The sequence below is a fragment of the Cervus canadensis genome, chromosome 5 (assembly GCF_019320065.1).
Source record: "Cervus canadensis isolate Bull #8, Minnesota chromosome 5, ASM1932006v1, whole genome shotgun sequence".
Taxonomy (NCBI): Eukaryota; Metazoa; Chordata; class Mammalia; order Artiodactyla; family Cervidae; genus Cervus; species Cervus canadensis.
The window spans coordinates 79322739-79340899 of record NC_057390.1 but is presented as its reverse complement, the minus strand read 5'-3'; the positions used below and the strand labels follow the sequence as shown (position 1 = coordinate 79340899).

At 45.3% G+C, this 18161-nt stretch overlaps 1 protein-coding gene across 1 annotated transcript; it reads left to right on the top strand.

The window, feature by feature from the left end:
* Positions 1–8240: 8240 nt before the first annotated feature.
* LRATD1 (LRAT domain containing 1) lies at positions 8241–12688 on the top strand. Its single transcript, XM_043469330.1, has 2 exons — positions 8241–8469; positions 9451–12688. Exon 2 carries the CDS (start codon positions 9487–9489, stop codon positions 10366–10368), a length of 882 nt encoding a protein of 293 aa, XP_043325265.1. The 5' UTR covers positions 8241–8469; positions 9451–9486; the 3' UTR covers positions 10369–12688.
* The last annotated feature ends 5473 nt before the right edge of the window (positions 12689–18161 follow it).

Here is an 18161-nt window from a genome sequence, read left to right as displayed (position 1 = left end):
CTTCTCCCAGCAATCTTGATTCCAGCTTCTGCTTCATCCAGCCCTCCATTTCGTATGATGTACTCTGCATATAAGTTAAATAAGCAGGGTGACAATATACAGCCTTGACATACTGCTTTCCCAATTTTGAACCAACCCATCATTCCATGTCCAGTTCTAACTGTTGCTCCTTGCCCTGCATACAGGTTTCTCATGAGGCAGGTAAGGTGGTCTGATATTCCCACCTCATTAAGAATTTTCCATAGTTTGTTGTGAATCACAGTCAAAGGCTTTAGCATAGTCAGTGAAGCAGAAGTATATTTTTTTTAACATTCTGTGTTATTAAGAGGATAAACATAATATTATAAAGAAGGAACATAGAGAAGAAAAAATGCTATGGACCCAGTATGGCAGAATTCTTTAATAGTTAATAAATTCTATCTGGGCCATACAGAATTCTGGTGTAGGTGCTTATAATGTATAATCTTACTTATGTGTGTGCTTGTGTGCTTAATTGCTCAGTTATGTCTGACTCTGATGACCCCATAGACTGTAGCCCACCAGGCTCCTTTCTTCATGGGTTCTCCAGGCAAGAATACTGGAGTGGGTTGCCATTCCCTTCTCCAGGGGATCTTCCTCACCCAGGGATCGAACCCAGGTCTCCTGCATTGCAGTCAGACTCTTTACCAACTGAGCTACGAGGGAAGCACATTATCTCACTTAATACTCTCCAAAACCCTTTAAGGAAAAATACTATATTATTATTATTCATATTTGAAAGATGAATAGACTGAGATACATAGGGATTAAGCATATCAGCCAAGGCCAAACAGCTAATAATAATGGAGCCAGGGTTTGAATCCAGCTATTCTAAAAGAGAACTAATCTATGAAAACTGCCCTACAATAAGAGGACAAGTTCAGATCTTAGGATCAAAGACAAAGACACAGAGAGTAATTAGGGCAACATTAGAGCCAGAGGGATGATGGAGTGGGAACAGAAGAACACACACACATGAAGCTCCCTCCCCTTGGAGTTTAGAAGTATGCTGAATATGTGTTAGCAGCAGTGGTATGTTAAGTATATGTTTTTAAATAGAAACCACACTTTACAAACTACATGCTATGTCTGTAATCAGATCCAAACTTTTGACAACTGGAAAATAAATAAATATCTCATTACAATCAATATAATTACTGAGCAAGGAAAACAAAATGAATCAGCATCGGCAGTTAAAACAATGCACCATTACACCCAAAGGAAAAGCCCTAAAGAACAGGGGAAATGTAAATCTAAGTGGCTACTTCACTCTTTTTTTTAATTAGTGGGAGTCCAGTTACTTTATAATGTTGTGTTAGTCTCTGTTGTAGAGCAAAATGAATCACCCTCATGACTGTTATAAAATAAGCACTTTCCCCTTTCACTGAATTCTGAGGTGTCTCTATCATTTAGCAATGCATTTATCACAAGTTTGGGCTTCCCTTGGGGCTCAGTTGGTAAAGAATCTACCTGCAATGCGGGAGACCTGGGTTCGACCCCTGGGTTGGGAAGATCCCCTGGAGAAGGGAAAGGCTACCCATTCCAGTCTTCTGGCCTAGAGAATTCCATGGACTGTATAGTCCATGGGGTCGCAAAGAGTCAGATACAACTGAGCGACTTTGACTTCACTTCACTATCACAAGTTTACTAGAGCTGCCCATCCCTGTGCTATAGGTTATAAGGGAATTTAAATGGAACAGGAAGGATGGGTAGAGGGAAGAGAGGGGGATGGGGGGGAGGGGGAGGGGAATGGGAAGGGGGAGGGAGAGAGGGAGAGAGAATTCCTCTGAATCCCATGAGATATCAGTATCCATTGAATTCTATCCATACCTATGCATTAAACCTCTACCCTGCAGCTCCAAAAGCACTCAGGGCTGGGGATACTGGTGGCAACAGATAGATACAGTCACTCCTCTTAAAAAGCTCATGCATATAAATAACTAAATAGGCAGTGTCAATATAATTGGGAAGGATCAGCGTGCACTGTGAATGGAATCTAAGACAGATGTGGTAAGTCAGAGAGGGCCACCAGGAGGAAGTAGAACCTAAATAACTTTCTTGCCAAGGGGAGATTGGAGGAAAGAATCTTAGAAGAGGGATCAGAAGCAGTAACACAAGAAAGAGCAATGAAGCAGAGGATAAGGCAAAAACAAACAGATGAGTTGGACTGGGAAGGCTGAAGCAAGATGCAAGAGAAAAAGAAACTGCTAGCTGCTCAGTTGTGTCCGACTCTTTGCAACCCCATGGACTGTAGCTTGACAGGCTCCCCAACCATGGAATTCTCCAGGCAAGAATACTGGACTGGGTAGTCATTCCCTTCTCTAGAGGATCTTCCTAACCCAGGGATCTAACCTGAGTCTCCTGCATTGCAGGCAGATTCTTTACCATCTGAGTAACTAGAAAAGCCCTTCAAGATGCAAGAAGGTGACTAGCAAAAGAGGAGGTGGAGAAGCAAGCAAGGGCAGGAGCTTGGAGCTGCCACATGGACTTGGGATGTTTTCTTAAGGTTGATGGAGTTACTGAGGAGGAGAGGGAGAGTCAGGCAGGGGAGGCACCCCACCCCACCACCAAATTTTAGAAATCACTCTGACCTACTGTATAGCACAACAAACTCTACTGGATATTCTGTAATAAGCTAAATGGGAAAAGAATTTGAAAAAGAATAGACAGATGTATATTTATAACTGAGTCATATCGCTGTATATCTGAAGCTAATGCAACATTGTTTACCAACTATACTTCAATATAAAATGAAAATGAAAAAAAAAAAAAAAAAGAAATCACTCTGGTTACAATGTGGGAGATGACCGTGGAGCAATCCTGGGGTCAGAGAAAACAACTCAGGCTGTGGCAATGATTTATATGGGAGTTCCTAGTGACTGGGACCAAGGAGGTGGCAGCCCAAAATGGACTAAAGAGGAAAGATAGAAAAACATTCACACAGGAGAAACAGCAGGAGGTGGCATGGTCCTAATGTAGCCTGAGGATGAGGGAAAGTGGTAGATGATGCCCAGGCATCAGCTCAAAACACTAGGAGGGCAACAGTGCCCATCCACAAAAGGAAAAACCCAAGGGCAAGCATGTCTCAGTGCTCAGCCTGGGACATCCTGCCCCTTAGGGCTCTGTGGGACACCCTCATGTCATGTCTTCAAGACAGTTAAAGAGAGAGACGGAACCTGGAGATTTCCACTAGGGAGTCATGACATGGAAAGATGATGAAAGTCAAAGGCAGCCAAGAAGATCTCATGAGAACACATTGGGAAGAGAACTCTCAAGAAAAGCAACAGTGAAAAGACAAGTTGAAGGAAATGAGCCCACAAAACATAGTAAGAGGAATAGCCAGAGACGCTGAAGGAAAACCAGGAGAGTGTACACAGTGAAAAGTGAAAGACGAACTCATGTCAAGAAGGAGGAAGTTGTCAGCTGTGTCACCTGCTTCTGGGAAGCGAAATAAAGTAAGAACCCAAAAGAATCCATCACAATCCATCACAAAAGAAACCAGGCAATGGATCACTGGTGTTTCTGGAGAGAGCTGTATATTGGCAATATGGGTACAGAAGACAGCCTCGGGTGGCGTAGGGTAAATGTGCACCAACAATTCTTTCAAGAGAGGAGGACATATCAAGGGAGATGTATAGTTAGGGGGTATTTTTAAGATGGGAGAGACTTAAAAGTGTTTCCATGCAAGTGGGAAGGAGCTAGTAGGATAACTAAGATCATAAATGAAGGTGAAGAGAAGAGGTGATTGAAAGAGTGAGGTACAAGGGAGTGGCATTCAGAGCCAGGAGAATGAATCGATCTTTGAGGAAAATGGGATCAGAAAAAGCACAGTAGTAGGAGGGAAATTCAGAAGCAATATGAAAAGCAAAGCCAGGATTTTCATCATGAATCAATCAGCAGTCAAACAAGGAATGTACCTGGGAGCAGAGTTTCCTTGTCACTCATGTTTCTGCTCTAACCATAGCCGCTTCGCACAGCGGACTGGAGCACCGGGCTCTAATCAACAGAAAAGGAAGAGAAATCCACAGCTCTACCCCAGGACTACACTATAACTTTTAAAAAACCAATTGACTTCACTCAATTTTGAATGAAAACATACACATTTACTAGTTTCATATGATCAATCTAAAATGAAGCTCGCTTCTATTAAAGATGGACCACACAATGTCGAGAGAACCTAATTCCAAGTATTTGTTAAGTGACTATCTTCAAGGGCTGTCTCAGGAGAATAAGAACAATTTCTTACATTTGAGTAGAGCTTGGCCAGTAATCACTCTGCCACATCTAGAATGTGAAGGGAAACTGTTTAAAGTACGGATCCCTAGAGCCCATCCTGAGATTAAGTTTCACTACATCTGGGTCGGAGCCTGGGAATCTGTATTTGTATCAAAGTCCTGGATGATGCCAGAGGACCATTTGGAAACCCAGTGCTATACACCACAGAGCAAACCGTCTTGTACATCAAGTAACTGAGAACATACTCCAGGTGTCAGGGTACTCAGGTTGTTGAAAACTGAAACAAACAGTGTCAGCTCAGTAAGTGAAACAGTCATCATGGTTCATGCAGGCAGTGAGTCAGATAAGATGCATCTATCAGGTATCCACTATGCACTAAACTTCATGCCAAGTAAAGGGACTACAGATTTGAACTAGATTTGGGGCTTTTCCCCAAATAATTCTTAGTCTCCTTAAGGAAGAAAGAGAAGAAAATCAACCAATAATATAAATATGATTTCATAAGTATTTCAACACATGTGACACATCTCATGATCAATACTTACAAGGTACCATCGGAGCATAAAAGATAGTCTCCTTTAGAATGGTGAGGGGACAGACATGTGGGAGAGGCTTGAAAAGATTATAAATTTTGAGTCAAAGCTGATGAGGAAGCTGGGGAAAGACATTCTGGACAGGAGGCAGCAGTGGTAATAGTGACCCAGGGCTACCCAGGGCTCCACCATCACTACCACGTAGAAGTGGACCCATGCAAAAGGCAGGTACTCTCCTAAAATCCATAGAGAACACAGTGGAGAGATTCATACTGGGTTGAGACATCTTTGTATAAACCATGTACAGCAAAATGCTAAACCCACAAGTGCTAAAGGTTTTACCCAGGGGATATTCATTGATTCTTTACTGGCTAAATGATAAGAAGCCATGAAAGACACTTTAAGCTCCTCCTGGTGGCTCGTATGGCAAAGGATCTGCCTGCAGTGCAGAAGACCTGGATTCGATCCCTGGGTCGGGAAGATCCCCTGCAGAAGGGAATGGCAACCTACTCCAGTATTCTTGCCTGGAGAATCCCACGGACAGAGGAGCCTGACAGGCTATAGTGCACAGACTCACAGTCAGACACGACTGAGCAACGAACACTTTCTTTCAAAGATATCTTAATTAGAACATCCAGTGATAGGAAGAAACTCAGAAAATGTGGAAAGCAAAGTCGGAAGAGTTCACTTAAGAAGAAAAGGAAAGTCAGAATGTCAGTGCATGAAAAGAGATTAAGGGAGAGCAGGTTACTAGGAATCCCTTTAGCCTTAGTTGCCATTTTTGTGGTCCAAAAAAAATAGTAGAAGGCAGGGAAGATATTTAGAAAGATGAATAAGTTAGTCACAAGGAGGTGAATGGAAATTTAGAGAAAAAAGTAGTAGGGAGACATGGGGTAGTACCTAGAGGAGACAGATACATCCATTGTAGATTTCTTTGAATTCTGGGTAGGTGACGATGCTGTGATCCTTCAAGAATTCCATTATTGGAAAGCCTACCTCAACAGTGAGGACAGACACTAAGAGAGAAGGGGCGGGGGATGGGATATTTGGTGCTCTAAAATAAAGGAGAGACTACAGACCAGGACAGGCTATTCGCTGTCACAAATAGCCACAATGTTTTCTGGTGGCTTAACCCATGAAGATTGGTTTCTCCCTCACATCACAACCCAATGCAGACAGCCACTGGGGAACCTGGATCCCCGGCCATCTAGTGATATCTCCATCTTTTAGAGCCCTAACAATGTCTTGTTAATTATCCTTTTGAATGACAGAAAATTAAGCAAAGAAGAGCAGTCTGCTTACAATGTAGTCTAAAACAGTGAAGAATAGGACAGGAGGACAGAACACAGCATCCCAAACAAATATGTTGTAAATGTTTGTGCACAGGACTTTATCTTGGGATGGACAGAGGACAAAAAAAGTTATTCAGTGTCAAGCTCTGAGCTACCTCCAATGATTTCCTCTCAGACACCAGTAATGGACTCTTCAGATACTTCTCCCAGAGATCCCTGAAGTCCAGTTTATAACCAGGCCAATAACTCACTTTTGATCTCTGAAGCCACTTGTTCAATTCTCTTGACTACAGGGCCCAAATCAGTTGCTTATTATTTATAGCAAGTCTAAAAAATGTCATCACAAGCTGTGGTCAGCTCCAAGGATGGCAGCTGGTATTCTCATAACTCCTACATGGGCAATGGCCAAGTTTTTCAAAAGATTCATTCACATCAAATGTATACAGATGGTCATTTTAAAACCATTTTTTTCCAGCAATACTTATTAAGCATCTAATTTGATAAATCACTTGGAGGCTGTGGGGTATACAGAAATCTTCAGAAATCACACATGAGCAGGAGACTCTGCAATCTGAAAAATATTTAAGCGAAATCATCTACCAAAAAAATATCTGTAATATGTATTAGTCCTCATGTAACCTGGGGCCAATCAGCTAACTTCTCTGGAATACCAGTTTTCTTACCTTATGCAACAAGGTTTTATTCATTCAATAAACAGTAGGACAAGGTTAAAGACTGGTCCTGAAATCCTACAGACCCTGGATAGATTGTTGATGTGGGTATTCAGGCCTCAGTTTCTCATTTGTTGCCATGGGAATATTAGTGAATCCTTAGAGGCAGGAAGATTAAGTCATTTACTTAAACCTCAAAACATAATAAAAATAAATAAATAAATAAAAACATAGTGCCTAGTAACTTGTAAGTGGTCAATACTTGTTGACTGTTTTCATTTTCCTTACTGCTGATGAAAACCATTCTACACGGGTACTGTAAAAAAGGCCCACAATACAAAGTAGCGTGAAACACAAGTCATTCACTTTGTAAACAGGAAGAAAGTCAACAGCGGTTTGTAATGAAACAGGGGTAAGCGCTCTAAGAGTTTGTACCAGCTGCCAAGGAGGCACAAAGAGGAAGCACCCAATTCTCCCTGTGGAAAGAGGTTGGGATCCACTGAGAAGCTGCAAGAGACCAGTAGAACTAGATGTCTAAGAATGCTTCAAGTCTTAACATCATAAGCTTTTCAAACTGTTGTTCTAAAATCTCACAGGTATGAAAGTAATCCTTTAGCACCCAATATCCAGAGCACATTCATTAATCTTCCATCCAGAAATGCAATCATTAATTACAGCTGGACACCCTTCTCCCACAAAAAAATCCCTTAACAATGGCACTTCTAGGGGCTGTTAAAAAAAAAAAAAAAAAGATTGGGTCCCACTGTCGGCATTCCTGACGCGCCCCTTTCATAGACAGACCACTGGAGGCCAAACTCAGGCCCAGTCAGTGAGGAGGCTCATCGGGGTCAGACTTCTCATTCGCATTTGAGACCGCGCTCCATTTAAATCAGGCGCCAGTGCTAGGTCAGCAGTTTCAGGCGGGTCAAAGGAGAGAAGCCAAACATCGCAGGCGCAATTTCAAAGGCATTGGCGCCCAGCAGGAAAAACCTCTGTGCCTGTGCGCCAAAGACTAGCCCAGGAGGCTTCAGGAACCCAGGGTCAGGGGTCCCCAACAGGGCCCCAGGTGCCCGCCTCTGACAATGGCGTTCCTCGCCCTGGGGCCGCGCCAAGTGCTCGGGGTGCACTGGGGATTCTTCACCCCCAGACTCAGCTTCACTGCTGGGATCTGTTCTTCCGGGCTGAGTACACACGGGAGGATGGTGCGCTCAGTTACGATCGGTAGCTGCAGCTGCTGGGCGCGGAGGCAAGAGGGCCGCCCCTCGCGCGCTCCCGGCAGGCGCTCACACCTCGCTCCCGAGGGCGGCGCGCGCTCCGGTGCGCGGGGGCGGGGCGGGGCGCGCAACGGAGACCCGCCCCTGCACCCCGCCCCCTCCGGCGGAGATTGACGGGGCCTGGGCACTCGCCCCAGCCAATGAACGCGTCCCGGGGCGGGCCCTGGAACCAGCGGCAGCGACTACTTAAGAGTCGTCCGCTGGGCTGCACGAAAGCAGAATAGAGTCTGGACTGCCCAGGTGGAGCCGGCGCCCCTGCCACCGCCGACCGGCAGGCGCACGGGCACCGCGCCGGGGATCGCACCGCACCGATCCGCGCGGGGCAGAACTGAGCCGCAGCCTCGCTCGCCGCCCAGGACCCGCTCGTCACCACCACCTCCGCGGCACCCATGGGGACCAGGAGACTTTAAAGGAGTTTGGGGTTTCAGGAGCAGGGAAATCACGGGTACGAAGAGCGGTTTGCTTTGCCTTGGAAACGTGTTTTCTTCGTCCGATTGTTTGGACCCTGTGCCGGGTAGGAGGGAGAGGGGTCTTTTGGCTGCAAGTGGACCTCGTCACACAACCCACAGCCGCACACATGCACCCCGCAACGGCTTCCCCATCCTCCCCTCGCCTCTTTGTTAGGTTATTTTAGACAGAGCAGCCTCGCCCTGGCGCAGCCAGATTGATTCGGCTGGCGGGGGGAAGGGGGGGGGCGCAAAAGAACTCAGGGGCAGAGTGCACCTGCCTGTGTGGGCAGGTGTGCCTGGGAGCATGGATGTACGTGCTCGGGGGAGCGTGCAAGCGTAGGGTTGGAATTGTGTGCGAAGGTGGGGGTCCGAGTGTGTCGTTGCGAAGGTTTGTCATTGTGTGTGCATGTGACATTACCACACCAGTGTACCAGCCTGTCAGCGTCTGGACTCCCAAGTGTGCAAAATTTTGCTGGTGTCAAGCGAGTGCCTGTGATGTGTGCAATTGTCATTGTGCGAGGCGCTGTCGGGGAGTGTGATCTAGTGTAAAACTGAGTGGTGGGCTGGGGAGGGTGGGGACTGACATGTGAGCGCAGCTTGCTCCAAGCTCTGGGACCAGAGGCGTCCCTTCCTTCTCTCAGCCCAGCCTCCGTCCTTTCCCGGGTGTCCTGACTCCCACGCTGCCCCAGCCCCCCTGTCCTTCCCACCGGGACCCCGCGCCCTCCAGCCCTCCTGCCTTTTCTCTTGCGGGAGTTGGACCCGGGTTCCCTTACAGGGTCTCAGACTGTGTGGTGGCTTCCGGGGACCGGTGGCTTCTGTGCCAGTCCTGGCCCCCCGGTTGGCAAAGGACACTCGGCTGGGACGGTTGACTCGAGGACAGGCGCGCGGGCGGCCAAGTCCCAGGGCCACCGCTTGTCCTGGGGAGGGCCGGGCGCGACTCTGATCGTGTTCTCTGCGTGTCCCCTGTGCTTCCGCAGATCCCCGCTCCTGGCCCTCGCCTCGCCGCCTCATTGATGGGCAACCAACTGGACCGCATCACCCACCTCAACTACAGCGAGCTGCCCACCGGGGACCCGTCAGGGATCGAAAAGGACGAACTGCGGGTCGGGGTCGCTTACTTCTTCTCGGATGAAGAGGAGGACTTGGACGAACGCGGCCAGCCGGACAAGTTCGGCGTGAAGGCCCCCCCTGGCTGCGCCCCGTGCCCGGAGAGCCCCAGCCGCCACCATCACCACCACCACCTGCTGCACCAGCTGGTCCTCAACGAAACTCAGTTCTCCGCCTTTCGGGGCCAGGAATGCATCTTTTCCAAAGTGAGCGGCGGCCCGCAGGGCGCCGACCTGAGCGTCTACGCTGTCACCGCCCTGCCGGCGCTCTGCGAGCCAGGCGACCTGCTGGAGCTGCTGTGGCTGCAACCCGCGCCGGAGCCGCCCGCGCCAGCCCCGCACTGGGCTGTGTACGTGGGCGGCGGGCAGATCATCCACCTGTGCCAAGGCGAGATCCGCCAGGACAGCCTGTACGAGGCGGGCGCGGCCAACGTGGGCCGGGTGGTGAATAGCTGGTACCGCTACCGCCCCCTGGTGGCCGAGCTGGTGGTGCAGAACGCCTGCGGCCACCTGGGCCTCAAGAGCGAAGAGATCTGCTGGACGAACTCCGAGAGCTTCGCCGCCTGGTGCCGCTTCGGCAAGCGGGAGTTCAAGGCCGGCGGGGAGGTGCCGGCCGGCACGCAGCCCCCGCAGCAGCAGTACTGTCTCAAGGTGCACCTAGCTGACAACAAGGTGCACACGGCCCGCTTTCACAGCCTGGAGGACCTCATCCGCGAGAAGCGCCGCATAGACGCCAGCGGCCGCCTGCGGGTACTCCAGGAGCTCGCCGACCTCGTGGATGCCAAGTAGTAGCAGTAGCCTGGAGGGGAGAGCCACCCGCCCCTCTGGTCTTCTGGCGCCCGGCTCCTCCCCAGCCCCCGGGCTCCAGGCCGGCGATTCACCATCCCCGCCCCCCGTTAAGTGGCCGCCAGCAGCGGCCAGCGCCCCAGGTGGCAGCCTCAGCCTCGCACCTCTCTGGCGATGGCAGAAGTCCCAGGAACTCGCCCGGGGACCCAAAGGGCGGTGCGCGCTCGGCGGAGCCCCCTAAGGGTGGTGATGGTGTTGGGAGACCCAGCGTACGCCGCCCGCCCCCTCCTTGGGTTGTAAGTGGGGATTGGAGAATGGGCCGAGGGGAGCAGGGGTCAGGCCTTCCTGACCCTCGATCACTCCTAGAAAGGGACCTTCACCGCGCCCCAAACGTGCACAGACAAGGCTGGTGGGAGGTGAGCATCGAGCGTGCCAGGGCACCAATCCGTTCCATATGGATGTGTCCCCAGACGGCAGGATTTCCAAGAAATCGAGCCTGTCCCTTCTGCACTTGTGAATAATTGCACAAGAGAGCACTTCGGGACGCCGGGTTACCCCGAGGCCGCCCGGGACTCTTCCAGCTCTCCAGCCCCGGGCCTCCTGACATTGTTATCCCAGGCTCCGGGCTAAACTAGAGTTTGCCTCCCGATCTTTCCACCCAGGGAAGCGAACGCCACTCCCCACCCGCATCCGCCTGTGAGTCTCCCTTGCTGGCAGAAGGAATGCCTTCCAGGTCCAGGGAGGTTGAAGGCGCAGCTCTTTTTGTGAGGAGGGCCGGTCCCGCCCCCCACCCCGGACAAGGGGAAGGTTCGCCAGGTGTCAGCGAATTGAATTTGTCAAGAGGGTGCTGTTCTCAACCCTAGATGGCTCCCTCCTAGGGCTGCGTTTCCAAAATAACCACATTTTTAAAGGGGTTGGAGGAGAGGGAGGGGAAGACATGGCAACATTCCAGAAACCAGCATTGTTCCAGCACCATAGCCAGTACATTTCGTTTGGCTTGTCTGTAACAGAAATCTCAGAAGGTGGGGAGGTGGAAATCAAGTTTTAAAAGTAGAAAGAGCAGTTTTCCAACTTTGTCAACAAAGCCGATCGTGTTGATGTTTTTTATTGACCATTTTAGCAACATGCTAATAAAATTTCAAATTGAAATTTTTATTTTCATGGCTTTAATCCATGATAGCTTAAATACTGGGGGCCATTAAGAGTGGATTTAGCTAAGAGCTTAGCTAACATTGCCTTTTCACTCTATTTTTCTCAAACCTTATGAGAATTCTGTTTTTGTATATTGTGGTTCTTTTTTTTTTTTTTTTTTTTTTACTTTAAGGGCAGCCTAAGTAATGGTGGAGTTTTTAATCAGTGTGTATATCGTGATGAACTTCTGTCAGTTAAGGGGTGTACTGCTTCGGTGGAAATTGCTAGGTTCCATGGTGTTAATTTCTCCTTGTTGTATACCACTACCATCCCATATTTGCATTTTTTGTTTTCTTCATTTCCCCTGATCTTCTGAAAAAAAAATGAATGTAGAATTGGTGTCTTTTCCCCCCCTCCTCTTTAGCCAGTCCCACAGTTTATTCCTGAAAACTGGAGAGAACTTCAAGGATCAGGAGGAACATATGGTTTTCAAAAAAGTAAGGTTGTTTGAAACCCCTTCCTTGGGCAAGGACTTACTAACTTCTCTCCCTGTGCCGCAGCCCCGTCTGATTAACTTGTTACTTGACTCAGTGTGTGTTAGACACACCTCCAGCATCTATTTCCCTTTCAAGGGAATTTGTCAAATAATAGTGTTTAGCTAATTGTTGCAAGCAATCACATACTGACAGCAACTGATTTAGTTGGACAGCAAATATTATGGCCAAAGCCAGTTTCTTGGCATTTCAAAAATAATGCAATAAAAACTAGTCGAGGTTAGCTGAGACTGGAAATGCATTTTTTTTTCTTCATGGTAAAATGATTCATCTCTGTTTTGTTTTTTGGTTTTCAGCCTGGATTCATTCCCTGATCTTGAGTCAAAAGGTCAGATCAATGAACTATGAACTAGAGTATTTTTCTTAAGCCTATTGAGTGATTTATTTTTTAAAAAATGTTTAAACGCCTATGCTTTTCTTTCAGCACATATAACAGCAAAACTTTTGTAATAATGAACTTATCTTTGCATGTATGGAGAACTGAAAATCATTTATTTCCCTTATTCCCCTTTCAAATAACAGATGGTGGATCCTAAATCAAAATTCTATATTGTATCTACACAGCCCACATTCTTTACTGTGTCCTACTGTATCTTGGCTCTCTGCTGTATTAAATACTATCCTAAGCACTTGTTCAACCAGGACTCCTTGACATTTTTGTCTTACACCTGTCACTCAGAGCGCCGGACTTTAGCAAAAGAAACAATGGTCTCTCACACTTGATACTAAAATACATTTTCTCTGACGGCATAGAATCTGATATTGCTCTTAATAAGAGGGTCACTAAAACAGAGGAATTGCTTAGCTTGCTACTCACTGACATTAGCTTAGCAATACAAATGGGTTTGGCAGCCAAACTAGCACTCATGACAATGCTGGTCTATTAAGGATTGGGTTGATGATACTTCTACAGATTCACAAGAGAAAAACACTAGTTTCAAAGGGAACTTGAAAGGTCTGTGTATTCTTCACATTCCTACTGAAATAATTATTACCTATTGGTCAATGTTAATAATAACCAGTGGTAGAATAATTCCAGTTGTTGTGCAGCACGAAGAGGCTATTATCAAGACATTAGCTAATATTTTATACTGAAAATGTGTCTATTTTTAGAATGTTCTTAACAACGGGAATGACACCAAGAAGGTGGCGTTTCTCTTGGAAGATGGCACCGGCAGACTTGATTTTTTTTAATAAATGAATACAATATCTCTGGATATTATCAGAATTACAAAAATTAAGCCAAAAAGCCTCTTGACATTTTAATAGAAGTCAGGAATTTAGTTTGGCTTTTAGTTTTCTTCAAGAGAACAGAACTTCATAGTGATATTCACGGTGTTAAGTGTGGCTGAGCTGGTCGTTGGTCCTGTCAGTGATGTGGTTTAGAAGACAACTATCTTTTATCTTTTGACCCCCATTCTTTCTCTGCTTTCAGAAGGTTATTCTGAAAAGCAAATAACTAAAAAAAAAAAAAAAAAGAATATTTTTACTTCAAGAAGTGCTTTGCTACATATTTGGTAACTAAGAAAAAAGGAGCCTGGAATGGGGAGAAGGGAGGCTACTGCTACTGCTAAGTCACTTCAGTCGTGTCCGACTCTGTGCGACCCCATCCCTGGGATTCTCCAGTCAAGAACACTGGAGTGGGTTGCCATTTCCTTCTCCAATGCATAAAAGTGAAAAGTGAAAGTGAAGTCGCTCAGTCATGTCTGACTCTTCGCGACCCCATGGACGGCAGCCTACCAGGCTCCTCCGTCCATGGGATTTTCCAGGCAAGAGTACTGGAGTGGGGTGCCATTGCCTTCTCTAGGCATACTTTAAACAAACCAGTCCTGAAACACTGTTATTCCCAAAGTATATCTCTTTGTTTAAAAAAAAAACTTGTAGAAGTTACATGTATTGCATTTATTTTTTAAAAGTATATTAATTAGCCTATATATATAAAGTTCCTCAATATTTAAAAATTTTAAATGCCTGTCATGACTGTATTTTATTAACTGAAGCAGTCAAAGTTAGAAAACACTTGTGTCAGATTAGAACATCAAACACAGAGGCAGCTGTAAGTTCAATGTGACCTGATTTTACTAGATTTTCAAAATTTTGATGTTTACTTCCTCTTTGTGTCATGATTCTGTGATGAACGCTTTTGTTTGAAAATGATTCTTTTTTCCAGAGAAGTATGCTATTGGTGTTGTAATCAGTTTATCCTAACCATCTTCCAATATTACCTTATTGATTCTGCGGTGTGTGTGCTTTCAACACCCCTAAGAATTCATTGTCATTCGTATCTAATAAATGTAGCAGGGTCAAATTTCAGTGAAATTGATATTTACTGTGCACACATAAGAGAGCTCCCTAATTTACTTTTATCTACTTGTCTATTTTTGAAACCTTCTGCTTTCTCTTTTTTTAAACAAATGAAGAGATGTAGTTAGGTGTGCCTTTCAGACATGATTTGCCACATGCATAAAGGGACCACAAGTGAAAAACACAGGCTTTCAGGTTTCTGGAAACATCAGGAACTGTATTTAGAAAATTGTTGTCTGAGACCCAACTCAATATTTTTGTTGAGAATTGCTAGCTATTTGGAGAATATATGTAGATATAGAGATATATTGACATATTCACATATGTATACAGGTACACATTTTTATATATGTGCACCTCTGCATATGTGTACACATATATGTAAATTTATACAGATAGCTAGAAATTGTGATTTCAATTGGAGATATAGATTTATACACCTACACATATATGTAAATGATTTAAAATCAAGATGGAGAGTGACTTGAGATCTACAAAAACAGTAAGAAAAGTTCCAGGGTGCAAAATAGATAATGAGGAACTGGGACATCAATGCAGCTCTGCCTAAAATGAAGCATAAACAAAAAGAAGAAAATGTGGGAGCTGCAGTCAGTCTCACTTTTAGAAGCCTATGTTCCTTGCTTCCCTAAAACTGACAAAGACTCAAAGGAAAGCTATAAAGATTAGAAAAAAGAAGACACAAGATGAAGCAGAGGGGTTATGAGATGATAAAATAAGCTAATAAGCTTTTCAGCAGGGGATATCTGTTCTCCATTCTAACTGAAGATAGGCTAAGATCTTATTTTCTGACCAATTTCATAAGTTATAAAATCTCCAATTTCCTAACTTACAGGTTGAATGTTTACCTCATCTGAACTTGCAATGTAAGAGATTTAAGCCTGTGAATATGTTAGGGAAAAGGAAAAATAGTTTTCTCTGCTCTTTTTGTAGGTTAGTTTTGTGATTATTGTATTCATGGAGAGCACCCGAATAAACACACTGTGTGCTTGGCACATAATAGCTGCTCAGTAAGTAGAAAACACCTTGCATTGTTCTCAGTGATATTGATCACTCGGAAGACCAGAAACGCTACCACCTGGCTTGCCACCTACCATACACACGTTGCACGCATGCGTGTATGTTCAGTCACTTCAGCCGTGTCCAACTCTGTGCAAGCCCATGGACTATAGCCTGCCAGGCTCCTCTGTCCATGGGGAGTCTCCAGGCAAGAATACTGGAGTGGGTTGCCATTTCCTCCTCCAGGGGATCTTCCCGACCCAAGGATTGAGCCCACATCTCTTATGTCTCCTGCATTGGCAGGCTGGTTCTTTACCACTAGTGCCTCCTGGGAAGCCTATATTTCTTAAACTGAAGTTGGAGGGTTTCCCACCTAAGAGGGCTTCCCTGGAGGCTCAGCCAGTAAAGAATCTGCTTGCTGTGCAGGAGAACTGGGTTCAAATCCTGCATCTGGAAGATCCCCTGGAGAAGGGAATGACTACACACCTCAGAAAGCTCACAGAAATATAATTTATGAGGCTTAAGGCTGATTTTAGTTAAAGGATATTCTGCATATTATTTGCTTCTAGGGAAAACAAAATTATAACTATCAAAGAATCCAAAGAAAAGATCTTCTCTTATCATTTGCTTGGAAAGGGGAGAGCAAAACTAATTCTGAGAAAAACTTCCACAGCTTCATCTCTCATTTACCTCAAGGAGAGATTTTTCTCACACAAAACCACAAAATCATTCCTTCAGAAGGAAGCTTATTATTGAAGCTCTTGCTAGAAATTTTCTTCAGATCTGCAGGGGGAAACCTACAAAATTGTTAGTTTAACTCTCTGGGAAAATTAGATTTGATGGAGTTTGGTCATGGGTACTCTTCTAAATAAACATTACTCATATATTAACATTTACAAATAATTGTTCTGCCCGTTGGCTTTCATAATCCAATTATTTTTGTTTTTATGTGAACATGAGTTCTGAGCTTAATTTGTTTCAAAGGGGAGAGGCTTATAAAAGGGGAGAGGCTCTATATTGGATAGAGCCAATATCCTAAATTTTAAGCATAAAATACATGTTTCAGAAGTTAGTGTGATCTACATTCCATGTTCCAAAAAAAAGAAAAGATTGTATAAAGCTACTGCTTCCTTAGGAAATTCTTGCCATCAATCTATAATACAGACATTAATGTTCTATTCAGGCCACAGTAGGAAACGTGCAGTCTTCTTTATTATGAGTATTCTGGTATTTGATTTAACAAATACATTATTATTCTAAAATTCAAACTTTCTCCCTCCAACAGTCTTGCAGCATGCCTGCTCTTTGCTCGGTGCCAAGCCCACTGTTTTCAGATTCTCCTGGGGAATGAGGAGATCTGGCCATGATTTTGTAAATCATCCTCCAGCTTCTGACAGCACGCACTTTATTTCATCCTGCCTTCTGCTTCTCAGCAGATGTGTTTGCCCAGGTCTGAGCCAGAGAGTGGCTAAGGTCAAGAATAGGGTTGCCTCATTTTACAAATAAAAATATAGGCCACTCAATTCCTTCTGAATTTCAGGTAAAAGGGGAACAATCATTTTAGTATAGGTATGTCCCATGTACTGTTTGGGATATTGTTGTTATTGTTCAATCCTAAGTCATGTTCAACTCTTTGAGACCCCATCAACTGCAGCACACCAGGCTTCCCTGTGCTTCACTATCTCCTGGAGTTTGCTCAAACTCAAGTCTGTTGAGTCAGTGATGCCATCCAACCATCTCATCCTCTGCCACCATCTTCTCCTCTTGTCCTCAATCTTTCCCAGAATCAGGGTATTTTCTAAGAGTCTGCTCTTCAGGTCAGGTGGCCAAAGTATTGGAGCTTCAGCTACAGCATCACTCCGTCCAATGAATATTCAGGTTTGATTGCCTTTAGGATGGACTAGTTTGATCTCCTTACTGTCCAAGGGACTCTGAAGAGTCTTCTCCAATACCACAGTTCAAAAGCATCAATTTTTTGGCACTCAGCCTTCTTTATGGTCCAACTCTCATCCGTACATGACTACTGGAAAAATAAACTAAAAATGACCTGTTTATCTGAAATTCAGATGAAGCTGAATGTCTAGCATATTATTTGACAAGCTTCCTCAGGGAAGACCTTACCATCTCTAGGAGACCTCTGCAATTTTAGAGCTGACAAACTAAGGATACATCCCCTACTCATATCAAGGAAGTCTTATCAGATCACTCATGTGTCTTTCAAGGCCAAAGCCAGATTCAGGTCCAGAAACTAGCACATAGTCCAAGAAAAACCTCAGAAGGAAGAGTTCACAGGGTCTCTAATCATTGAGAGAGCTGACTGTGCGAATAGGGATGGGGGAGTGTTTCCTGTGTCTCTATTCTTCTATTCTTTTGATAATAGAACATGACATCCTGTATGTTGGGGGTATGATGAATCCTTTCCCAGATGTAATCAGAAATATTTTACACCACTGTTTTTAATCACACCTGCTACTAATCCAATCTGGGTCCTCACCATCCACCTGGCTATTTCCTAGCTTCCCCACCTGTCTCCCCCACTGGCTGTTTTATCCAAACACCTACAGCCATGATATTCCTTCTCATTAGAGACCCACTGCTCACAAGATGAAGGCCAAGGTCCTATATGGCAATCAGGGTGCTCCATGGTCCAACCCCTGTGGACGACCAACTGCATTTCTCTCAACTTGCAGAATTTTACAGAACATGGAGTTTTCATTCACTCTTCCATGACTTTCTATGTTGTCCCCCTTCCCCTGATTGCCATCCATGATTTCTGAATGGAAAATCCTT

What these genes read in the sequence shown, in the direction of transcription:
- LRATD1 (XM_043469330.1), top strand. Translation starts at nt 9,487, where the DNA reads ATGGGCAACCAACTGGACCGCATCACCCACCTCAACTACAGCGAGCTG.